At 46.0% G+C, this 26,044-nt stretch overlaps 1 protein-coding gene across 1 annotated transcript; it reads left to right on the forward strand.

Moving 5' to 3' along the window:
- The first annotated feature begins 8,446 nt into the window (after positions 1-8,446).
- Positions 8,447-25,751, forward strand: LOC121073262 (broad substrate specificity ATP-binding cassette transporter ABCG2-like). Its single transcript, XM_040564045.1, is given in 18 exon segments — positions 8,447-9,172; positions 11,682-11,965; positions 12,561-12,620; positions 13,889-14,003; positions 15,629-15,781; positions 16,547-16,704; positions 17,808-17,959; positions 18,881-18,997; positions 19,816-20,007; positions 20,010-20,080; positions 20,604-20,690; positions 21,015-21,103; positions 22,422-22,442; positions 22,444-22,544; positions 22,893-23,047; positions 23,463-23,552; positions 24,239-24,351; positions 24,871-25,751. Coding segments are annotated over 17 exon segments (2,106 nt in total). The 5' UTR covers positions 8,447-9,172; the 3' UTR covers positions 25,019-25,751.
- Positions 25,752-26,044: the final 293 nt, after the last annotated feature.

The following is a 26,044-nucleotide window of genomic DNA, read 5'->3' on the forward strand; positions in this document are numbered from 1 at the left end:
GTCTGCTTCAGGTGGTTGATGCTGTGCTGGTAGAGTCGGTGGAAGATATGTTGTTGGATGAGGCTCTGCTCCTCAGCATAGCAATTACCATGAGGACAACAGGATCCTGCATCCAGGTCCCACCAGAAACAAGAAGGTGAGGCCATGCTCTATAAAGTCTCAGATTTCTCACAGGGGGAGTGTTTCTGCCCAGCCGAGAAGCTGGCATGAGACCTCCTTGTTTATTGGCACCACCCGGTGTTCCTGTTTCCCTCCTGCAACTCACCCACAGGGAAAGGGATGCTGCAGCCACTGCAGGGCAGCACGAGAGCCCTGCTGTCACTGCACACCAGGAGCCAACCTCTACCCAACCTCTCCTCTCTTTCAGAGACCCCTGTAAATGTCAGAGAAGGTAGTTGAGGCAAAAAGATGATGGTGTGGCAACAGGGCAGGGACAATCATCCTCAGGCAACCGGGTCATGTGTAACATAGGCTGCTATTTAGGGCAGTAGGCTATTGGAGGAGCAAAATGGTGATGTTTCACTATTGGGTTTGTTCATGCCCAAGACCTGGGAAGCCAGCTTTCCCTCCAAAGTGAGAGTGTGGAGTCTCCATACTCCTCTGCTGAGAAACTTTGGCAGGGAATCCTGCCAGGGATCAGATGAGAACCCAGGGTCTCCAGGGTCTCAGCCAGAATCTGGTCAATGAGCTCCTTTCTCCCTGCTTTTAGTCAGAAAGGCCACTCTCCTCACCATGTGCTGTGATTTTGGTTGTGTCAGTGTCACTGGGTGTAAAACCAGCTCTGTTACTATTAGATTCCTGTGCCTGTATTGACTTCTCTTACATGTACATCTCCATGCAATTGTGTCTGATCTGTTCCTTGACATGCTGTCATGTAAACAATGTGTCCTAGAGCAGAGCAAGGCAATTACTTGTTCCAAGCAGTCACTCATGTGTAATACTCAATTGTGTGTTCAAGCTGGTTGAGAAACAACATAAATACACTGAATGGTAAGTTCATGTAGTTGCTGTTTTCAGATGCACAGTTAGGCCTCCAGCAGCAGCTGGTATTATTTAGATGACAAATGTCTCGTGAGGAAAGTAAAGTGTTTTTTTCCTCAATAGTGGGAGCATGGATGTGTTTTGTTCCAATCTGGAAGGTGGCCCATACAGACTGCAGCATCCTGCTGGGGAGCTCCTGTCTCACAGAGAACTGCTGTGCATTAGGGTGGTTAATGAGCTCACAGAGCCAGCCAGGAGGAGAAAGCAGTGTCACAACCACAGTGTCAAAGCATGAGTGAGGCATGGGGAGACTCACTGGCTTGTACAGGGGGAGGCATAGCAGCAATGTCTGAAAATGGACTCAGGCTAGTGAGAGGTAGCCCCAGCCAGCAGTGGCCATGAGCAACGGAAGCTCCTGCAGTGTCTCTTTGCTGTGTCTCTCAGGAACATGGCGTGTTTGCCTCACCAGTGAGCAAGTCCAACTTGGCACATTTGAAAGGAACACATGAATCCCCATACCCTGACAAATACAGCTGAGCTTCTGGAGATACCATAAGAAAAGTATTTGGTGTTCCAGCAGACATCATTCAGCACCATTAACAGACACACCTGCGAACTGTCCTCCACTGTTCTCAAAAGACCTCTGCTGCAAGTGTCACGTTTACCTTACTGAGGCAAACTGAGGCACAGAAAAATGACTTTCTCAGTGGCAAAAAGACATAAGCAGAACCCAGGGTTCCCAAAACACACTTTATGATACCAGGTTTTCCCACACACTTCCCACAAACACTTCATAGCAGAAGCTGCTTACAAAGTGACACCAGGGGACAACTAAGAGTATTAAGCTACAGAGTTTGTTAGAGACCTGGGAAAAGGGAGGCGAGAAGCTATCATCATGCGATGAGCCAGCTGATCACAAAAACCCACATAAAATGCCAGTTAGGGCCTCCAAACCTGAACGCAAGAAGCCAGGTACTGGGAGAGCAGTAGTAAGAGGAGGAGGAATTTCAGTGGGTGCGAGGCCCAGCCTTCCTCCTGAGCTCAGACATCAAGGGGGGGCGTTAAAAGGAATGCACTGGATTATGGAGAGGACTTTTTCAGGACTCTTGAACAAGGACACTGCTTGAGAAACCAACTAGGAAGTTTCACTGGTAGCCCGGGTTCAGAGGTGGGAAATGCCAGGCATAGCTGACAGCCAACCACGCAGGTACTGTGAGCTGAAGCGGGCAGCTGAAGGGTGCTGGCCCCTGGGTGCGGTGAGCTGGGGCTGCACCCCGCCTCTGAAAGAGAAACACCAAAGTCAAGCTGGTAAAACAAAATGTAGTGTTTGGTGACAGGCCTCTGGCCTTGGGTCACGCTTCAAAGCCGGGCTTCGCCGGGGCATGCCATGGCATGTCACCAATAGAGCCTGCACACCTGGCGTTGTGACAGGGCCTTACAGCACAGGGTGTCCCAGACCAGCTCTGCCTGGTCCTGTATCCTGACCACTGCCATCCCCTGAGGACACCAGCCATTTCTCAGCTGCCATGCTCACCTCCAAGGGCCAGAAGGGACAGCAGCCTGAGGAACAGCCCATCCAAGCAACAGGCAAGGCCGAGGAGCCTGAAGCAAGCCGGGCTTGTGCTGCCTGAGAAAGGGCTGAGAAGCCATCTCAAGCAATCATTTATGTTGGCTGTGATTACTTTCAGGTTCCCCTTCTGTGAAAGGCACCAGAAATAACAGCAAATGGCTTTCTTAGAGATGGAGAAACTGCACATGCACATGCACACATGTTGCTCAAACGTGGCAAAAGGTTGTTCAGACACGTCTGGAGTTAGCTGAACAAAGCAAGATTTGGAACTGTGCACAAAGATTTATAGGACAAACAAAAGGGCAGAACTTTTCCTTAGTTTCATAAGGAATAGACAGCAGTTACATAAATGGGAGATGGCAGTCTTTCAGAATCTTTTCAGGAATCAACCTGTCCTGCCTCAGCAGGTTTTGTCCTGTACAGCCCCAGAAGAGGCCCTGCCACAAGCCTGCCTTCTCCACCACAGCCATGTGGCGACAAAGGCAGTGGACCAGCTGAAGTGACAGAGCGCCAGGGTCTTGTCCCTGAGCTGCTTACTGGATCACACTGAGGTGTGTGACAGGGAGTGTGCCTTTAAAAGAAGAGGTAAACAGTGGTGGAAGGAAACTTGTGGCATCCAACCCACTTTTAGACTTTCCAGAAACATCAAAGGTATGTAGGGCCTTTGATGAAGGCCTTTCCAGCTCTGATTCACCAGCCTTGTCATGTTTATTCAAATGGACTGTTGGCTGTTCAGAATTTGAGCACCAAGACCTGTGTTCAGGTGATGTGGTCAGGGATGTCCTTGTTGAGGACAGAGAGCAAGGAATGACAGTTTTCGAGTTCTCATGTCTCCTGGTTTCCTCTTAGATGAGTGAAAATGGTTGGTCTTGCAGGTGCATTTTCATAACCATACCCTTAAGAGATGATAGTGTTCAGTTTCTTATCTTGTCATGAGTCATTAATGTGAGTCATTAAGATATTGTCTTGTTTCTCTCCCAGTCTGAGTGCCCAGAGAAGCTACCCCTAGTTGTGTTGATGTCCTGATGAGTTGCTAAGCTCAGTGCTATCAACACCTGTGACCCCTCCTGGTGTTCCACACTCAGACTCTCATTTACTCTCCATTCATACCTGTCTTAGACTTCCTGATATGATTCTTTATTCTCTCTGCCTCTCTTGAATTACAGTCTCCTGCCCTAGGACATCCGGTTGCCATTCAGTGGTCCATGGGGTCCCTGGGTAGCTCTGGGCTCTCTCTGCTCGTTTTGCATGCATTAGTCATCCCCAAAGGGGATGCATAAAGGTTTCCAAACTAGGAGAGAAAATTAGGTCTGGAGAGGAGCAGAATGACAACGTCAAAAAAAAAAAATAAAAGAGATTCAGTGGCTAAAACAAATACCAGACAGTGTCTTTATTGAATGAAATTGTTAAGTATTGAGATGCACCTGGGACATAGTAGGGTGTAACCAGTTGGATCAGCCAGAAGGTAAGCACAAAGAGGTCTGGGATAAGTAATGCAGGAGTGTGGAGCTCTTTCCTGTGGCATATCTGGGTGAGCTGTGCAACCAAGTGCTTCTTTCTTTTTGTTCTCGCCATCATCCATGTCACTACCTTCCTCTTGAAGTCAAACGTCTAACCTGGCCCACTGTTTTGGATTCTCTTTGATAATGCATGCTACTTGGTGAATCCCTGTCTTTCTGCCTTGGTTTTCATGTTGTTGAATGCTATTTTCCTGCAGTCTGCACCAGAGGAGGGGACAACTGTAATTTCTGAGTCTTTGCACTCTGTCTTTTTCTGCCATCTAATGCAAGGCTCTGTCCTGTGTTGGAAGGATGTGGTGCAGTACTCTGTCAGGGTCATACAGCACTGTCAGGCATCTAGGAAAGTGCAAAAGAAGGGAGAAGTTATAGCAAATCAGAGCTGGTTTTGTTTCTCTCTCCTCTTCCTGCATACAGGCTGTTTACTATCATGCAGTCTCACGTTCTGCTGTTGTGCAGTGTCCCTTTGGGGAGAGACACTCTGCGCCTCTGGGTGTATAGCACCTATTGAAAAAAAGTTCAAATCTGTCCAGGGCTGCAGCAGCAAATGCTAATGAATCAGGCCATGGGAATGTATAAAATTTAAACTGCTTTTAGGAATGGCTGGTAGGGTAGCTTGGACTTTGCTCCTGAGGAAGGAGGTGAAATGCCTACGTAACGTTGTGTATGTCAACATTCATGCCTAGGGACAGAGCAGACCTCTGGAGAGCTGACTTTGGACAGATAAAACACACTGCAAACCTGTAGACTGCTGCGGGCACTGAAGCACTCAAACGGGAAGCAGAACTGCAGAGTGGCCATGCCTGACTTGCAAATGGCAACATGAACTGCACTTGAGGGAGTCCTGCCCCAGGAGCTCCTGGTGAATGTGGGAGAATTTGTGTGCCTTCCTCTGCTTACCTCAGGTCCGCTTCACCTCCTGGCAGTCTGCAGTCCCAGGCTTCATCCTAAAGATGTAAGAGCATGGGGCAGTCATGGCTGGTGTCTCTTCATATCTGCTTTTTTAGAGAGGACATGGGGGCTTCCTTTCTTAGCAGGCTCTCAAAATTTACCCACCTCATAGCTGCTATTCTGCATGACTAAGAAGTATTCCTGGTCTAGGTTGCTATTTCAAGTTTCTAATTAAACTTTACCTTTTCTGCTCCTTCTACCTGTTTTATCTCCCTCTCTCCATTTTTCTAGATGGGGGGGAAAGGAGCATCTCTCTATATTTGCATTGTACATCTTATGCTAACCTGAGGTTCTCTGTAACCTCACTAACAGCAGCAAGTTGGTGCTGTAAATATCTGTAAATATTTATGATGTTAGTGTTTTACCCACCAAAGAAGTGGAACGGTGGTTTACATCCTCTAGATACTTTAGACTTCAGATATGTAATCCTTGTCTATCTGCTTTATCCAGATAATGTCTATGTGTAGTTCTATTGATCCTATTGTTTAGCCATTCTTGATTTCTGTCAGTCAAGCCAGTGATACCTGAATGTAGCACACTAGTTAAAGATTGATCTTCTTTACTCTCAGATTTGCTTGAATCCTTTCTTATCTTTAACCTATTAGGGCTTTAGCGCTACTAGGCATTGAGATAATGGACTAAATGATTAACAAAACTCAACAACATCTGATTTCTTGTATATAATCTTCAAGTCTTGCAAAAGCCAATTTCCCCACAGGAAGCAGCACTTTAGTCAAGTAAGCTAGCACTGGCTTTGACATGATGAGCACTCAGGGTGGAAAAGGCAAGATGAGATGTCTTTCTGTGCCTAGGGTGGTAAATTTGAAGATGCAGCCAATTCAGCACATATGTACACATCTGTACACACAGGGTGTGTCTTTTAGAATGGTTTACTGGAACTTTTGAAAAAGAAGAGCTCCTCACTCATGCACCACATCTGATACTGCTGTCTTCTCCACTGTTCTCAGAGCTGCTTTTGCACAGTGAGCATTTGGGATCTGCTTCTTGCTGCATTCAATAGAGAAGGAAATAGTACTCATCAGCATGCAATTCCTCCCGCACATGTTTCTCATCCACTCTCTTGCTGGCTTGAGTCCCTGAAATGTTTTATGAGCTTTATGAAATTCAGCATTAGGTGGGATTAAAACAACCTGGATCCTCGGGGCAATGAAGGCAGCAGCCCAAGGAAAGCAATGGAGAAACAGACCTGAAAAATTTCTGTCTGGCAATTCTGCTAGACAAAGCCATGTCTGAGTTAATTAAGGGGTGGCACGTCCCAGGCCCAAGTGTAAAGCTGGACTAGAGGGAACCTCCACCACCCCCTTCAATTAGATGCTTTTGCAAACCTGTACCGCAAGCTGCAGGAAGGAGGAACGAAGAGGCCAGGACCTTCAGCAGAGAGATGAACTCATAGTACTCAGTAACTTCTCCACTCTGTGTGCTGGGGCACATGCAGGACATGTCTAGTGTGACCAGATCCAGTAAGAAAGGAGCAATGTTAAAATTAGCCTCAAATGAGAATAATTCTTTTCAGCAGGCCTCCTCTAAGCCTGACTTTCTGCCAGGTTCCCTTCCCCATGCCCAGGATCAGAGTCTCTCCTCCTCTGCAACCTTGTAGTAACAGACAGGTCAGAAGCTCATGGCAACATCATCTAAGAAGCAAGAATGTAGACCCCAAACGTGTGCTAAAACCTGCATGGGATTTGGCGCATGGCCCAGGCCGGTCTTGCCTTGCTACCATAGTGTATCAAGGCCAAGCTTGTAGCTGAATTTGTTTAACATCTCTCAGTAAAAGCAAGAAGGCTTTATAGCTTGGTGCTTGCTAGAAATTTATGCTGGGTTAATAATGCCTTTGTCGTCTTTCTTTGAAGACCACATTCTTTAATCAGAAGCAAAGACTGACAATTTGCAAGGCAAATCCCCCTCTCTGTGCATGAGCATCAGAAAGCACCAACCTACAAGTGGTTTGGTGAGAGAAAAATACAGTGTTTGACGTGAGGATCTCCTGGCTTGCTATGAGTATTTGTCTCAAGCCGCAGCTCTGGCCACTGGTGTCTTCTCCTGTGTGGACAGAAATCTGCCTCAGCAGCATTATGATTCAGATCAACTGGATCAGTAAAATGACACAGCAGAAAAACTCTCCCTTCCCTCTTGTTTCTTTCCTATTGCTAGCTTAATTGCAGCCAGACCCAATTCCTGTGGTACGGTCAGATGTAAGAGGGCAGCTGAGGCACAGCCTGTGTGTGCACCCAGCAAGGGAGAGCGTTTGTCCTCCCCCAGGCTGCCTAGCTGGAAAGGGAGATGAAAAAGTCTGAGGATCAAAAGGCCCTTGAAGAAGCCCAGAAGACTGTTGCTTTAGGAATGGGCTAGAGGAAAGCCAGAGTCTCCAGCCAGATGCTTTAGTTGGCAGATCTGGTTCCTCCCCATATCTCAGTTCTCCATTTCTACGCCATTGGGATGTGCTTAGGTACAGGGGGCAGAGAAGTGTTTTTTTTTTTTTTTTTTTTTTTCCCCACGAAGTGAAGGGAAGCAGCACCTCTGCCTGAGGAGCAGCCAAGCAACTGAAACCATCTGTCAAGAGGAACCCGAACCTCTAGTTGTGCTGCTTTAGAGAGCGCTTCTCCTGCACCACTGTGCAGGCACCGTGTGGAGCAGCAAATTTGTGGCTCAGAAGAACACTTCTGCTCCCAAGCACACCAGTTTCTTTTCTCACTGTCCCAGGCATGTGATGAGAGGGCTGTCACCGCAGCACAAGGAGGGCAAGGGAGCGTTTGATTGAAATACCCTTGGACACAGATATGCATGCTTGGTGAAGCACTAGGACAAAAGTCTTCAGTGCAGGCAGATTTCCCTCGAAGGGGGAAGTTAAAGTGCAAACTAAACATGAACTTGAGCTGCTTCTGCCCCACAGAGTGACTGCAAATAACATCCTTATTCAGCAAGCCTGAATCTTGAGTGTATCTATGGCAAAACTTACCCTCTTGACAGATCTCTGAAGCTCTTTCAGAACCCCCCAGTCCCCCCTGCTCTTGACTCCTGTCAGCCCTGTAGAGCAGTGCAGCTGCACGGGATGTGAGTATCTGTTCGGCTTACTGCATCAGCATGTCTGGAGGCAGGCAGGCGTCAGGGAGGAGATAGGTGAACCTTTGGAGTTTTTATTACTGGTATTTATTGGGTAGCTAGAGGCATGCTCCTGCTTATCTGACCCTTGAACTGATATAGCAAGAGCTGTTGTTAGGGAAATGCAATTCTGTACAGAGCTGCTGTGCAGAGGGTGGTCAAACCGGAGGCAATTGATAGCGTGACTTGACAGCGCTGATATAAATTATCTTTATAAACCAAAAAAGCAGGCCTTTCCTGCACTCGTAACTCCAAGGAGCCTAAGTAGAACAAGCTTATTTATAGTAAGACAATAGTGCTTGGGAACAGGAGGCTGAGGAGAAACTGTGACAGCAAACCAGCGGAAACTGATCTTCCTGCTTTCACACGTTCTTGGAGCTGGGGACACATGGCAGCGTGATGGACGACAGGTGACCCGGGAGGGCTGCTGTGACCCCCCGGGGGGTCACAGGGCCTCTGCAGGCGTGCGACCAGGTGGAATTGTCACGGCGTGGCACCCTCGAAGGGTGACACTGCCAGGACCATCCCTGGCCCCAGCTGAGGATTTCCAGGGAAATCCCCCCTGGGTGTGATGAGCCTTCCAGAGGGATGAGGGAGGGAAGGACGTAGACGGGGGGCTGCCTCCAGCCGTTCCCCCTGAGCTAGGGATGGATGTGCGTGGGCCGTGGGCCACGTACGGGCCGCAACACGGCGTTTTGGCAGCTTCCAACCCTCGGCATCCCGGCGCCGGGGGGCTCCACCGCTCCGCCCCGCCCCGCACCGCCCCGCACCGCCGGCTCCCCCTGCGCGGCCCCCGGAGCGGGGGGCGGCCCGGCCCGGCGGCACCGCCCCGGGACGGGACGGGACGGGACGGGACGCGGGGCTTCTCCGCTGCCTTTGCCCGGGTCGCGGCGGGGGTTGCGTGACAGCGCCGGGCACTCCCCGCCGCCGCTTTATATAACCCGCCGCCCGCACCCGGTTATAAAACGCCGCCGAGGCAGCGCCGCAGCCAGAGCCGCGTGTCCGCCGCCCGGAGCGCCGCGGCGGCCCGGAGGTAACGGGCAGGGACCGGGACCGGGACCGGGACCGGGAGCGGGAGCGGGACCGGGAGCGGGACCGGGAGCGAGACCGAGGCCGAGACCGGGACCGGGAGCGGGGCTCGGACCGGGACCGGGAGCGGGACCAGGACTGGGAGGGGGGCTCCCTGCGGGCGGCGCTGTCCCCGAGCGCTTTGGGGTGCGGTGCTGGTACCGGTGCCGGTACCGGGGTCGGGGGGTGGCTGCCCGCGGGGTGCTGCTGCCCGCGCCCACCTGTAGCCTCTGCCGGGCCGGCTGCATCCTTCTGTCATCCTCGCTCGTGCCCGCAGGGCGCTGGCAAGGTGGAGCGGTGCTTATCGGTAACTTTGCAAAAACACGTATAAAAGGGCTCGTGGGGTTGTAAAGGGAGAAACCTGGCTATCCGAAGCACATGTGAGGTTTACAAACAGTCGAATGTTCAAAAGTCTAACCGGGTCTTTGCCCTTAGTGTCGTGGTCGTCCTTTTTTTTTTTTTTTTTTTTTTTTTTCCTTCTTTTCCCCCGAATGTGTTGTGCAACCTTTATATATAAGCCTTCTCTTGCTGAGGTAAGCTGCAGATCCTTTCTTGCTTCCCACAGGCAAGGCTTTCCTAGGGGTCACCAGCCACAGGATACGTCCAAGTTAAACAACCCTTCATTTTCTCCCCCCTGCCACTCTTCCTTTACTTATAAAGAAATAAAAACTACTGCGATTTCTTCAGCTTTCACAGAATGGTTGGCATTGGAAGGGACCTCTGGAGGTCATCTGGTCCAACCCTCCTGCTCAGGCAGGGCCACCAAAAGCTGGTTGCCCAGGACCGTGTCCAAGCGACTTTAAGTGATAGGAAAGGGTAGTTTCTGTTTTCTGTTTGTTTTTGTATTTTTTTTCTTTTTTTTTTTTTTTTTTGGGGTGGGGGTTGTCTTTGTTTTTTAACCTGGCTCTTGGAGCTCCTGTTTCTTAAGAGTGAGACCATCTTGCTTCCGGAGATATCCCTTGCTTCTGCAGTGATCAGTCCTACTGGTTATCACCATCTCAGTCCTCGAGAGAAAGAAGTGTAATCGGTGGGAAAAGGGTGGTTTGTGGGTGCAGATGGCAGGAAAAAGGTCACTTGTGGAATACATCTGCCTTCCCACAAAACTCAACTAATCAGCAGCAGATGTCTTTGTGCACAGTTCTTTCTTCTTGTTCTTCATTATCCTGGTGAGGGCCTTGGCTCTCCACACAATCACAGTAACTTTTTAAGCTTTCCAACAAACACCTTTGTGCCAGCAGCTAAAAGGGAAGTAAATGATTAGACTAGTTTGTGTTAGTCTAACCTGTTCCCTTCAGTTTCTGGAAAGGGCACGTAGTGTTTCCCATCTTCCTTGCTGTGATTGCCTGGAAAGGAGACGAGAAGGTTTTTGGCTGCGAGGTCACCTGGATAAAAGGCAGGGTGCGGGCTAAGCCCAGCCCTTGCCCAGGCTGCAGAACGTGGGGACCGCAAGGTTTTGTGTTCTTCTCATGCAATGTCAAGGGAAGAAGTTTAAACTTTTATTTTTTCTCTTTTTTTAAATGAGTGAAGGTGTTCAAACTTGGTCTCAGTCATTTACAGCAACAGAAAGTGAAGCATCCCTTGACAAAATAGCTCTGTTGCTATGACTACTGAGTGAAGCAGTATTAATGGTTATGGCAGTATTGATACTTTCCCTGCTGTGTAGGTGCTGCTGCATGGGCAGGGAGAACAGCTCTTTCCCTTTGCTGGTCTCATGCCCTTCCTTCCAGGTGCTCCCGTCCTGCACTACGGAAGCAGCTTATCTGCTTGAATCGGGATGGTTTATAACTTCCCCTGTGATTTCAAACAGATACCATATTTAATCTTCCTTAATATACCCGTTTGTACCCTTCTTTTCTTTACTGTGGGATGTCCCAGATCTCTTCCTGTGGAAGAAGGAAATACCTGCAGACTAATCCAAAATTCTCTTCCTCCTTGTATCTGTGAAGCATCTTGATACTGGCATGACTGAAACATGCTAAGTGATATGTGTAACTGCATTTTAATCAAATTGATATCATTGAAACAAACTTGTGCCAGCAAATAAGGTTTTCTCTGCTGGCTTTGTAGGGGTATGAAGCGGATTAATTGTGTTCTACCTGATGGAGGGGAGCTTCAGTCTCTTTAGCTTAAGCATAGCAGCTTGCATCTGTAGCCCCCACTGTGTCAAGCAAGGCATTGACCATCACAAACAGGCTTGGTTTTTACCTCATCGGATGTTCTTTGAACTAGTGTCACTTCTCCAAGAACATCCATGTCTTGTTCCTAAAGGCTGTGTGCATTGTTCTAAGTGTTTCCATGCCTTTGGGGAGTACTGGATGTCTTCCAGTGCGGACGTCCATCCTTTTGGAAACTTGGCACTTGTATGAATTGGAGTGGTGTGCATGAACGTGCTTTTTCAGGACACCTTCTGCAGGCCTCTTTGCTCACGTCTTCTTGTGTTTTTCTTCGTGTTTTTGTGTTCTTTGTCTCAGTGGATGGGAACTGCCCAAAACAACAGCAGCCCTAAAAATCTTCATGCGGTGGAGTTTGACCTGTGTAACAAGGACACAATGGCAGACACATTTGATCACAGCATCATTTCTGTTGGAGAAGAGGAAGGAGCGAGCAATTTCCAACGTTCTCTTCCAACACGGGAGTCCCTCCGATCCCCTCGGGGCTCTGTTGTGAGTTTCCATAACATCCAGTACTCCGTTAAGCAGTCCAGTGGATTCCTGTGTAGACGGAAGACTGTGGAAAAGAAGATCCTTCAAAATGTTTAGTAAGTTCCTAACTAAAATACCGGAGGGTAGGAATTAATCTGCTGCTGTGAATCAGAGACCTGAGTGTCACCTTCCAGATCCAGCTGTACTGTTGTACAGAGAAATGACAACCCTCCTGCCAGTCTGCCGTTCATGTGAGCACTTGCTAATTTGCCTTAGGCATAAAAATTGGGATATAACTGGAGCAGTTTCAGTTACTGATCTAGGCAAATTAGGACCAAACTTGTGCGAACTCTTCTGCCAGAAGATCTGAGGGTTCCCTTAACTATGGTCTGAGATGTGCTGGGAGGAAATAAGTAACAGAGGGCAATTGTTTCTTCTTTTCCAGACCCAGCTCAGCTGGTAAGATACATAATTTGCCTTTTGTAGGTTGCTCTTTCTGTCCAGCTCTGGTTTTGCTTTGACTGGCAGTCTGGGACAAGAAAGGAAAATGCTTACTGATTTCAGATTTAAGGAGAAGTTCTTAATAATCTTTAAATTTTGCTTTCAACAATCCTGAAAGGAAAACTTCAATAATTTTGTTCACATCTGTCCTCTACTGTGAGCTGCATGTGAACAGTCCTCCATTTGGGAATAACTCTTTCCTTCTTTCAGTGGCATTATGAAGCCAGGCTTGAATGCTATCCTGGGGCCAACAGGGAGCGGTAAATCTTCGTGAGTACTTTCTTTTGCTCTTTAAATGGCCAGTCAGCTGCTCAAAGGGGATGTGGGACTGTTGGGGTTGGGGAAGATATGAGGGAGCCCCAGGCTCAGACTTGCATGTGCCTGGGAGAAATCTGGAGATGCAGCCAGACCTCTTGTCTCTCTGATGCTGGCTTTGCTGGAGTTCTTGCCCTGCAGTGGTGTCACACCCCTCATATGCTCCACTTGGCAGTCCATATTACTGCTGTCACCGTTAATGGTGGCCTGAGAGAAGATACCAGGCTGTACTGGGGTGACTGGAGCTCAGGTGTAGGCTCTGTCCCAGACCTGCCCTGGGATGGGGATGAGGGCAAGGTCCCTCAGGGGCAGTAGGGAAGTCATCCCAGTGATGTTGCTGTAGCAAGACTTCCTCGGAGATGCAGGGTCAAACCCCTCTGACTGCCAAGAATAGGGTAATGTCAGTCCGTAGGATACCTGCTGGGTTTCATCACCCCAGCCTGGCTGTTGCCTGGTGGTGGGAATGCACATGCTTGAAAACTTTGGATGAAAGCACTGAGAAGTAACTTGCAGGCTATCTCCAGCCACCGCTGATGCTGTTTTCTCTTCTATATAAAAATATTAAGAGAGTGCTATGTCATTCTTCCTTTGAGACTGTCTTGGACAGGCAGATATGGCCAGGGTTCATGCAGGTGTGTCGTTGTGGTGACCCTTGATCTTCCCCTCTAAGGAGACTGCCAGCTGATCAGGATGTTTGGAAGAGCCAGACCTCATTGGTATTTACATAGCTAGTAGACAGTCTGACCTCTAATTTGCAGTAAGGAGAATCCAGAGATATGTTAAACAAAATGAATTTATAAAATTAATCTTGACTGTAGTCTTGTTTATACCAATTCGGATTAATTTGCTTGAGATCAAAGTAGTTTCTTCTGTGCTCCTCTGGCTGGAGAGCAGACAGCAGCTGCTTGGCAGGGCGCTTTTGTGTGCGTGTGTCTGAGACTAGCTGTTAGCATGGAGACTGAGTTAATATCTGTAGGGGGCTGATGGCTCTGAGGGTCTGTATATTGCAATACTGCTGGCACTTGAGAATCCTCCATCTGCATCAGGCTTTCTGTACAAAAAGCTGAAGCCCCCAGAGCAGAGGAAGCCCTTTCAGTGCCTCACGTTTGGTTTGGAGCATGCCGTGAGCAGGCTGTAGCTGAAGTCCTGACTGGTGGCACTTACCCGGTCAAACATAAAAGCAGTTGTCATGGCAAAACCTAAAGTCTGGTGTCTGTCTGAAGTCTGCTAGATGTGCTGGCTGCCAGAAAGGACCCGGCAGGCCTGTCTGGAGAAGTGCTTATAGATGGCATCCCACAGCCTCCAAATTTCAAGTGCATCTCAGGATATGTCGTGCAGGTGAGTAAATGCCTTCAGTGGAGGCCTGGTAGACCTTCGGAGGGAAGAGCATAGGTTTTGGTGTAAAGCCTTTGAAAAGTGTCCTCCACGAGAAGAGGGTGGGGGGAATACTTTGGATGGAGCTCACCACTACATGAATGAGAGATAGCATGGTCTTCCCCAGTGAGTGAGTAGGTCTGCTGTGGGAAGAGGAACAGCTTCTCAAGAAAAAAGGCAGGGCTCTGTTGCATAAGATGAGCAAAGCATGAAGCAAAGATGAGCAAAAGCATGAAAGCATTAAGTAAGGTAATGTTCAATGATCCCTACAGTGTTGTCCTGTGATACTGAAGACAGAGGAGCAAACTGTTTACTCCAGCCAAGTAAAGCATGGAGGTGTTTGGCTTCCCAAAGCTGCATGGGTGCCCAAGCCACCGGGCTACTGTGGCTTGTTTTTGTTTGTGTTTTTTTCTTTCTTTTTTGTCTCTCTCCTGAAGTTCCAGCAAGGGTTCTAAAAATAAAAATTAAATTAAATTTAAAACAGGGGTTGGTTGGTGGGAACCTCTCAACACCCAAAATCTCCTGTTGTAAAACTCAGAGGCAGTTCTAGTCAGCAGAAGTACCTTCAAGCTGTCCAACAATAATTCTAGGAAGTAAGTAGATCTTTGCTGTTCTTCCTCTGATTCTGGCTGGCTGGGACAGAGCTTCGTTCCACTCAGACAGGAAAAGCTGGCTGAATCTGCGGAAGTGGGTGGAGGCCTGGACCAATAATAGACCCTCAAAGCCCTGGGGGAGCTGAGGAGAAGGGGATTCTTGGCAGTTATATGAGCCTCTAAATCTGGAATCCATCCAGGCTTCTGTCTGCAGGCAGATAGAAAATATGCAGCCTTTCTGAAAGCTGACAGCTGGGGGGCTTTTGAAAGGATACATGTGACAAGACTTGTGATAAATCTTGATGCTGCAGGTTAAAGATCCCCAAATCCTCATAAATGGCCAGGAAGTTTCTTGTAAGTGTTCCCAGTTTGAGACATCTGTTTCTCCAATGTCAAAAGCAAACAAATGAAACCTTGAAATGATTGGCAACTGGGCAAGACATTAAATGGTTGCTCTCCCCTCCCACCCCTGTGCACTACTCCCTATATTGATAAAAATGACCCAAAGAGTCATAACAAACTGAAGGCCTAAATGCATACATATTTAACATATTATCTGTTCTATGCAGATGGGTGTGTAAACCTGCTGAGTCATGTGTTATCCCTATAAAACTGCTAATGGTCTCTGCAGTCATATCTTGCAAATGCTGAGCACTAGCAGCAGAAACAGCTACCTGCTCTACCTCACTACAGCCTGTAAGGAAAGTGCACTTCCATAACAAAGTGGTACCATCTGCACTTACACTCCTGAGCCTGAAAGCAGGCTGAGGTGATGCTGGGCACAAGCTGGGAGCCTGCAGAGCTGCGTTCTCCCTTTGACTTTACTGAGTGATCTTGAATTTTGTATTCTGTATGCTTTGAAGCAGTTGTCACTCAGTCCAGTTTTCCCTGTGATCCACAAACAGCTTATGCAGTAACTGCCACCACAGGGACTCCAGTGCTCAGTCAGGTAGCTGAGGGTGAGGCTTTTCAGCTGTCAATTTGTGCTGCTTTCAGGATGATGTTGTCATGGGCACCATGACAGTGAGGGAGAACCTGCACTTCTCTGCTGCCCTGCGACTCCCCAGCTCCATCAGCTTTCAGGAGAAGGAAGAGCGAGTCACGCAGATAATCGGCGAGCTGGGATTAAGCAAGGTGGCTGATTCTAAGGTGAGCAGTGAGAATACCCATCTTAGAAATCCTACTGCCTCTGGAAACTAAACTACTTGACTCTGGGTAGTATGGAGTATGTAGCGCAGCTACACTAAGCTAAGCAGGAACCTGACAAGATCATAATACACGCAGGAAATCACTCCAGCTCAGGAGGTAGCTTGGAAAGAGGTATGTGTATTTGTTACTAAACAGGGAAGATTTTGGGCCGCATCCAGCACGTTGTATAAGCAGTGGGGAAAAAGTTGCCTAGTCATAGCACCTTGGAACGCTGCATGGTGGCTTCCTGGCTTTGTGGGACAAGACAAGGGAATTGTTTTTACAATTGCTGAATGCTGTGGGGGTGGGAAGCTGGGCTGTGATGGAGAAGTTTTGTGCAGAGCTTGCTCCTCCCAGCTGCATTTTTACTCTTATTTTACCTTTATGTTACTTACCCCCACTTACGTGGGTAGCAGGTGAGCTACCCATGAAAGTCATCCCCGATTACCAAAGCTGCCTCTGGCTGCTTTGGCCTTGTCATGGCTCTTGTCAGTGTCATCTTTGTTTCCCGATGCCAAAGGTGTCTGGCACTACTAAAAATCAGACTGTCTGCTCACTGCTACACGGTCCTCCACAGTGCCCTTTGAGTCAGACCCATCATCTGCTGCTGGCTCTAAGAGCTCACTGAAGGGACACTGAAAATGAAAAGGTCTGCTTTTCGTGGGTTTGGTGAGCCCTGAACTCCAGAGCAAATAGTTGCAAACGCCTGACTTCTTCTGCTTGTAGGTAGGAACTGAATTGATCCGGGGAGTGTCTGGAGGGGAGCGGAAGAGAACCAACATTGGGATGGAGCTCATCACAGAGCCACCAGTTCTTTTTCTGGACGAGCCAACGACCGGCCTTGATGCCAGCACAGCCAACGCTGTTCTCATCCTCCTGAAGAAGTAAGAGTCGATTCTTCAGGGCTCTGCTGAAATTTCTTTGCTAGCTCATTATTTAAAAAAGGAATGTTGCTATGACTTAGTAGCTACAATGTTTGTGTTTTTTTTTCTTAAAGCTAGACTAGCAGACTCAGAAGTGGTTGTAAACTCTTTATCTGGGTCTTGTCCAAAGCTTTTTGAAGTTGATGGGAATCTTTCCACAGCAAGCGTTGGACTGGAGCCCAAAAAGCAGTTGTAGCTTGGACAGCTTCCCTTTGCCACAGAGCGGGGTAGACTGTGAGGTCAAGCCTTGTAATCACAATTTATTGGCCTTCCAGCTGAGCCTATTACAAAAGCTTTTCCTCTGTTATGACAATGGCCTGTAACTCAGATCCAACTTCACCTGCATTTTTGCCCTCAGTGTTCCCCGTTACCTGCTTTAGAGATGAACTATCTTCTGCTGCAAAGAGGTCCAAATGAGGCTCATGTAATGAGAATGAGTTCTAACACTCCTCCTGTGTTTGCGGCATGTTGTCTGACTTTGTCCATGGGTACCTCTTACTCTGCTGTTCGTGGACAGAGGGTCTTAATCAGGGGGGATACTTGTTGGGCATCAGTGACAAAGCACTTGAAAAAGCATCTGACAAACCTGAAGAAAAACTAGTTTTGACTTCTGTAAAGAGTAAGTCCTCAGCAGAAGAGCTAGGAGAAATCTCAGCTGGCCAGACTTCAGCAGCCTGCTGTGTAAAGCCTGGCTATGCCACTGAGTGCAATGGGACCTTTCCTGTTAGTCATGTTGAAGCCTGGTACAGAAAACTTATAAGGAAGTTTTATATACATACAGCTGTGGTTAACCTGTGTGCTTAACCTTTGCTAGCCGCAAACAACATAACATTCTGCCTACCTGGATTGCAGCAAGTCTCTTGTAATGATGGGTGCTTGAAGGTCTTGCAGGTAGCATCTGACACAGTGAGAGAAGAGGGAACTAGAGCTTTACTGGATTGGGACTCTAGAAAGCTGACAAGCATTTATCTTGGATTTGGATACTTACATTTTGCTTCAGCTACTATGACCCTTCTGAATTGCAAAGTGTGGTGTATTTGAGAGAAGTTTTGTTTCTATTTCAGGCTCTCCAGAAGAGGCCGAACCATCATATTTTCCATCCATCAGCCCCGCTATTCCATATTCAAGCTGTTTGACAGCCTGACGTTACTAGCCTTGGGGAAGGTGCTGTACCATGGTCCTGCAAACCAGGCCCTGGACTATTTTAGTTCTATTGGTAAGCTTTCTGTGCCAAGAGTAACAGTAACCAGCTACCAAGTTTAAACTGTCAGTAGGTTTTTACCCTTGCTCTTGATAAAACTCTCATGCTATTTTATCACTACAATACTAGAGGCTGTACACAGACAATCTGAACAGTGTTAGGATAGAATTAGAAAAAAATGAAATATTAAAAAGTAAAATTTCCAGATAGAATAGAGCATGGGTGTCTCCTGCCTTTGTTTTGACTTGTACCAGGCCAAAGAAACAGAATTGCTTGGACATTTAGAAGCATGATGCACAACAGACAAGATGATGCTTCTAGTTCTGCCAAGCCTAGACGGCAGACCTGGTCAGTTTTGAACCACAGCCTCCAGATTGGCAGCAATCTGTGGAGGCTGATCCAAGAATCTGCTCTAGTCTGAACGCAGGTGGGTGACTGAATGGATAAAATCATGGTGTGTCTTAAGTTGGATTAATAATTGCAGTGTTGGTTGGCTGCCCCCCCACGGATAAGGAGGATGGGGGTTTCTGACTATAATGGACAGAGAACATGGAGTGAATTCCCAGTCTAGATGCAGTCATGGACATTGGATTGCAAGCTTTGATTGCAAGCTTTTTTCACTTGGAAGAAGGCAAGAGTTGTCCATGCTGAGCTCTGTAGAAAGAAGCAAGCTGCAGATTTCTCCTTATCTGAAATCAGTGAGGAATAAGCAGCTCTGAAACTCTGTATAGATACCTCAGTTTCACCATCTCCCAAATCCTGTCCGTTCTACTGTTGTAAACTAATGTTCATGAAAAGCAGTGAAGCAGTGGGTTTCTCTCATAGCAGGGTTGTAGAATAGTGATATAGTATTAAACCTGACTTTTCAAGCTGTGCTCTGTGTAGTACAAACATGTTGTCATATGGAGTTTGTTTATTTATTTATTTATTTTTAAGGATATGAATGTGAACCCTTTAACAACCCAGCTGACTTTTTCCTCGATATCATAAATGGTGATTCAACTGCTGTGGCAGCAAACAAGGAAGTTCACGAACCCGTGGACACAGGAAAAGGTAAATTGTCAAGGAGAAACCCACCTGGGTTAAATGTAGTTATGGCAACCTTTTGTTCTCTGGGTTTTCTCCAGTCTAAAGACACTTTACTATCTTTTTATTTTTCCTACTAATAGATATACTTTGCTTTGGGCTTGTTTAAAGATCTCAGAAGACTTAAAAGGGATTTTTTTTTTCTTCCTTCAGTAATATAGGAGGACAGTGATAGATATTAGCTGTCTGCAAAATGTAGGAAAGACAGAAAAACTAGAATTGCTTAGTCTCAAGAAATAGCTGAGAAAAGAAGACAAGCTTTCAGTCATGTAAGGGGCTGCCATATAGAAGAAGGCAGATAGGCCTAGGAGTAATGGATTTATGTGGCATCAAGAAAGATTAAATAGAACTACATGTGAAAACAAATTCTCTAACAATATTGTGAGTGAAATGTTGGAAAAGATTTGTCTGGGGATGCTTTAGCATGACTATGACTGAAGGATTTTAAAGCAACAGTATTCATAATGGTGTCTTTACGGAAATGGATCACTGCAAATCATTGATTTCCCCAAAATCTCATGAAAGTTTTCTAATGGCTTATTCTAAGACTGTGGCCATGTTTATGCCACAAAGGCAGATGATCCAGGCTGATTAAAACTGCAGGGAAACCTTCTCAGTCAAGCTCTTCTCTTAAGATCAGAGCTAAGGCTTGAACTATGCAAATTCTCTGGCTATTCCTGATCATATCTTTGTCCAGCCTCCAGAGCGGACCCATGTTGATGGGCCATGTCTGAAGGTACGGGTTCATGGGGAATCACAAGCCATATCTTGTCTTTGCCACTTAGAGGTGAACAGTGAAAATGGAGCAGTGGAACAGAATGCGGTCAGCAGCGTGGTGGATGTGCTACACCAGAAGTACCTCAACTCCAGCCTGTACCAGAGCACAAAGGAAGCACTGGCAAAAGTGGAGCTGGGATGGGGAAGCAATCGTAAAGTATGCAAGCAGGGGCATGAGATTACCTATGCAAATGGATTCCTCACCAGCTGTACTGGGTTTCCAAGCGTTCCCTGAAAAACCTCATCAGGAACCCGCAGGCCTCTGTTGCACAGGTTGGTAACAATTGTTAGAAGTCTCAGACTCCTGATCTCAGTCCCACAATATGCAGTTTGTAGAGCACACTTCTGTTTTCAAAGTCAGTTATGGGAACAGAAAAGTCGTGTGCCACTACCACACAGGTTGTTGCCTTTGGAAAAAAAAATAGCAGAAGGATTACAGCACTGAATACTGGGGAGTGGAGTAAATGCTCCATGGTTCACATGGGGAGCTTCCAGGGTGATGTTAATCTTGTGGCTTACTTGACATTTCAAGCTGGGATATTCTTTGGGTGTGCTTCTGCTAGCCTTTATGAGCTAAAGAAGATCAAACGAAGGAGAAAAGGGAAAAGGATAAATCATGACAATTTGGCAGAAGTTTTTTAATTGTATGTGTTTTATGCTTACATGGACTCACACTGCATAGTTTTAGGTAGGCATGACTGTTAAACCCTGTATATACCTTAATGACCATCTAGTGATTTGTCCCTATTTGCCCATTTGAAGGACTCCATTCTCCCTTTCCTCTTTTCACTTCCAGATTGCAGTGACCATAATTCTAGCCTTGGTTGTGGGGGCCATTTTTTTTGGTGTGAAACTGGATCAAAGTGGCATTCAGAATCGGTAAGTTGGAAAGATGCAGCTTGCTTATTTCTGTGCCGACAGACTACAGGTTTTGGCCACAAAGAAGGCTCTGGGCTCTGCTTGGACCACAAAGGAGGGTTGGGTTCACCAGCCTGAACACACTGCAGAATAAAGGGACCACAATTTCATTGGGCTTGCACACATGTCTGAAGGAAATGTGCAGGGGAAGACAAGGGAATAAACTTGGCTTTGCAGCTAGGATCTACAGTAGCACAATTAAATATCTCTGTTCTATGGACAGAGACAGAAAAGTGCTGACTTGATCTTGGCTGTTTCTTCACTTCTTGACTGCTGTTTTGCCTTCTAGGGTTGGATCCTTGTTTTTGTCACCACAAACCAATGCTTTTCCAGTGTCTCTGCAATTGAGCTGTTCATCAGAGATAAGAAACTATTTGTGTAAGTAGAGATGCTCTTGGACTGTTTCCTGCCCTGCAGTGGGGGGGAAATATCTTAAAAGCTAACCAAAAATATTTCTACCTATGAGGGCTTGAGAGCTGATTTCTTCTTCCAACGTCAGAATGTAATAGTAGTGCTAAATCAGTCAGTAAAGCAAGGAGCTGAAATGCTAAGAAGTGATGGAAGCAAGGGAGAAATAAAATACTTTTACTTGCTTGCTGTATCACAGTTTACCGAGAAGTGCTTTTTCCACTTCTGGTAACAGCCTGTTCTTGAAGCCTGCATGTGAATCTTGAAGATTGTGAACCCTGCCTGCCCTCTTGCTGGCCTGGTTGAAACAGGGTTTTGCAGTGGTCCCAAAGTGGTAAGACTGGGCAAAGATGAAGGGGAGTTCTTGGAAAAGCTTCTCAAAGGATGCTTAGAAGAAAAGTGCTGCTGGCTGGCTTGCAAGATCTCTTTAACATTCAAGTGTATCTGTCTATATACATACGTATATTAAATACATATATAAATGTGTGTATGTATATAAGTGTGCATAAAAAAGTGTATATACATGTTGAAAATGTGGTTTGGAATAGCCTCCAGCTCATGGGACGAAAGGGCAAAAGATATGCAGTAAAGAGGAAATCAGAGATTTGTGCCTGGAAAATGAGCGTGATTTTTGTGAGGCACTAGCTTAGATGTGCGCACAACCACTGGCAGCTTACTCAGAACTGCTTAGTATTACCCCTAACAGCTGCTCAGGAATGAATCTATGACATTTCTTGCTAGTCTGGCCTGCTTACCAACTTAGTGGGGATTCTGGCACCTCACCACTTGAGTCTTTCCATGAGCTCCATTATGCAGCAAGGCAATCGTAATGATATTTAATTGCCCTGTGAACTGGAGGTGAGTTAATGTCCTACAGGTGTTTTCTCATTCTTGGCTATCATTCCTTCTCCCTTAGAAACAGTTGTATGAGATAGCTGTGGATAAACTATTCCTCCAGTTAATCTCATACTTTCCCCTGCTCTTGTGTTTAGGATCATTCTCTTTGAACAGAGCTTTAGGAGCTTTTTTCCAATATGCTATTTAGTAGTCACATGGCTTCTCATTCATCTTCCCAGAGTACTCCCAGCATTGCTGCAGGGCCTGTGAGATAGATCAGCCCTTACTTTGGAGTGGGAAGTGGCAGCACAGAGCAAATAATCAACTTGCATATAGAGGAGTCAGTGGTAGAAAGAACAAACTGAATCAGGATAAACCAGACACACATACTGAACCTGCTTCCTAGATAACCTCTAAACCTGTACAACTTGCCTCCTTCCTGTCCTCGCAGTCATCAGTACACCAGTGGATATTAGTGTGTCTGCCTACTTCCTGGCCTTGATGATAGGAGATCTACTGCCCATGAGAACTGCTCCAGCCATCATATTCTCATGCATCACTTACTGGATGATTGGTAATGAACTGATGCTTTCATTGAACCTGTCATCTTCCAACACATTTGATTTCTGACTTAGCCAGAGTTTGTTTATCTAAATTGAAACTGGTTGAACGCTCAGCTGATTTAAGTGCTTGGCATCATACCTTCTGAGGACTCTGGAGCAGGGGCAGAGACACCAGCAATCAGAGATGGGGACCTGCTTGTCCATGTCTTTTGGTAATGCTTTAGAGCATTCACAGTTGCTGCCAACTCCAGACTCAGCCTTTCTTCCTCCTTTTCATGTCTTGTGTGGGAGCCCAAGGGTACCTCTCTGAGGTTCGTGATGTGGCTATTAACTGGACTTTTCTTTCTGCTTTTTGACAGGATACCAAGCTGTTGCAGGCCGATTCTTCTTCTTCATGCTGGCCCTGATACTGGTGTCCTACACTGCCACAGCCATGTCTCTGGCTATCAGTGCTGGGATGGAAGTGGTGGCTGTGGCGAATCTGCTCATCACCATTTGTTTTGTCCTGATGCTTGTAAGTACATAAGGTGCACAGATGGATTTAGGAGACAGGCTGTCTACATGAATGGGTCCAGTAGCTTGTTACTCTCTGCCTGCAATTTTACTGACACTGTAGTCAGATTTACCTCTGCTAAATTGTAATCTAAGTGTCAAACCATTGCTCAAACACAGTTCTGTAGGTGTGGTGCCACCAGAGCTGTGCTAAAAGTGTGCCTCAAAAAGGTGTTTTTTTTTTAAATTGTCCTTAGAAAAAAAGGACAGCATTACAAATCTAAGTGATCAACTAGATTGTTTAAAAGGAAAAAAATGAAATAAACTTTAGCTGATTTTCTTGCATTAACTTTGGCTGCCCAGTGGGGTTTGCAGGAATGGCATGGTTTGCTGTAAACTGGGTTTGTGACTCATTAGTCTCTTTTGTTCTCTTTCAGATCTTTTCAGGCCTTCTAGTAAACCTCCCTTCTGTAATGGGCTGGCTGAACTGGCTCAAGTACTTCAGCATCCCTCGATATGGCCTCACAGTAAGTAGAATGTAGCATTGGTCTCCTGTGAGTAGTGGCTACCATGCTGCATCCTAGGGAGGTTTTGTGTATAAATGCAGTTCTCTTAAAAGTCTGACTTGGTTTCTTTCCTCACATGAACGTGATGAAAGAACAAACCAGCCATCCTCAAAAAGGAAGAAAAGTTAATTTGTGTAAAACGTGAAAACCTGAGAGACTGAACAATTAATTTGAGCCACAAATTAGTACTGCTTGGATAGCAGCAAACTGTTCAATGAGGTACTAATTCCTAGCCTGAGTAGTGATCCCTCCTGCTTCATAGTGCTGGTGCTGGGGTGTCAGTATGCAGCCATATGGTTTTGAGGGAGGAGATTGACTCGGATAAAGGTAGATAAATGGGGACTTGTAGCTGGCAAGACAGAAACCCATGACTAAAACACTGAAAAGTAACTCTGAAGTTACAGATTCAGACACCAAATCATGCATGTAGACATTGGAGCAGTTCCGGGAAGTTAGTGGTTAAGAGCTTCAAAATAAGTGCTGAGAAGTAACTTTTCTGGGCCACTCAGTTCCGCCTAAAATTAACGTATGATTCCAAGAGTGGTGATATATATCTCCTAATAATCATGCACCTTTGAGGCGTTTCAGCTTTAGCACCCCAAGTCACCAGCTCTTTGTAAAAATCTGCTGTCTACCTCTTTCCCTAGGCTCTTCAAGTGAATGAGTTTAGGGATCTCTACTTCTGTGGTGAGAAGAAACCAAATGTTACAGTGTCTGTGGGAGATGCAGGTAGTTGTCCTCCAGTTACTTCAGGAGAAATGTAAGTCTTTACCTCATGACTGTGTTTGGGTCTGAATTGTAATGGCTTGCTAAAGGACAAGTCAGACTATTTCTAAACTTACTACTACCCAGAGAATAAGTATTTGTGAGAATAAGTGAACCGTTTCTAAGAATAAGAAAATATTCTCACTTATTGTGAGAATAAGTGAACCGTGGAGGCCCTGCTGTGGGCCTCCAATCATTGATGCATAAAACTAAATATTTTTGTATGTATCATAGTCTGATGTGGTTATGAGGCTTGCTCATAAACTGCCAGTTATCTGTAAGAAACAATTATGATGCTATGGAATCATCTGAAAAATTATGAGAACAAAAATTCCAGATTTGTTCCTTAAGCTTTATTTTTTCATGATAAGTCACTCTATTTCTGTCATCTCTGCCTTGCAGAGTTGTGGGTAGAGAAATCTTTGTATGACAGAAAAATAAAAGTAACCAACTGAAGACTTATAGTATCTTGCACCAAATATAATATCAACTTCTGCCCCATGCTTTTCTGCAGGTGTTCTGGTGAAGCATACCTGTGCAGCCAAGGAATTGCACCTACCGACTGGGCAATGTGGGAAAACATAGTGGCTCTCTTCTGCATGACTGTTATCTTCCTCATCATTGCCTATGCCAAACTACGGTTTATGAGAAAGTTCACATAGATTCCTGCATTGCCTTGCTCAGCAACTTCTCAGGTCTTAAAACGGCAAAGCTTGTTAAAGCCTGCTGGAGGTTGCCAAAGATTTCAACTGACTTTACTGGACTTAAGATGGAAATCCTGTCCTACTGTTTCTGGACCATGATCTCCATATGATTGTATGATTTTGTTTTTTAAGAGGAAATGTATTACTGTAAGATTGCATAAGTGATCTTTTTCCTTTTTTTTTTTTTTTTTTTGTAAGGGAATATATTTCTCATAATTCTTAGGTACTTATCAAACTGTTCATTATAGAGCGTCATTCTTCCGTGGTTAACTTGTACAGAAAATATACACAAGGAAACATTTTCCTTTGAAAGTGTGAGCTTCTCTACCACATGGCATAAAGTAATGATGACATTTATGCATTGATATATTGCCCCTTGTTAGTGTCTGTCACACCTGAGGAGATCCAGAAACCATTCACAATGAGTTGGACATGCATTCAAGGTTGAAGCCTATACAGTGAATGAGCTCTCAGTGCCAGGCAAGAGTTATACTTCTGGTAGCTCCTCTGTGGAAGATACTTGCAGAAGCAGCGTTTGCTGATGGCATCTAAACAGTGGTATAAGCCATAGAACCTAAGAGTGAGAAATATGATAACAGTTGTACTATAAAAATGAATTCTATATTACTTAAGAAGGGATTTTGTTCCCCTCTTTTTTAAGAAGTGAATAGAAACCTGTATGTATGGTAAACCTTTTTAGCAGGCTTCCTGTTTAGCTGTGCCAACTCTATATAGAGATGCATATATATACTATACTATACGATATATACTATGCTATACTATATACATATACTATATATATACTATGCTATACTATATATACTATATAGTATATATACTATATATCATACTATGCACAGAGGAAGACACATACCTACTGCTGTGGTAACTGCAGCAAAGCTTACCGCAGTCACCACGGCACAGACTGCAGCGTGCCAGCAGCTGTCTCCTTACCACACCGTCAGCAAGGAGAGCAGCTTCTAA

This window comes from Cygnus olor, chromosome 7 (assembly GCF_009769625.2).
Source record: "Cygnus olor isolate bCygOlo1 chromosome 7, bCygOlo1.pri.v2, whole genome shotgun sequence".
Classification (NCBI taxonomy): Eukaryota; Metazoa; Chordata; class Aves; order Anseriformes; family Anatidae; genus Cygnus; species Cygnus olor.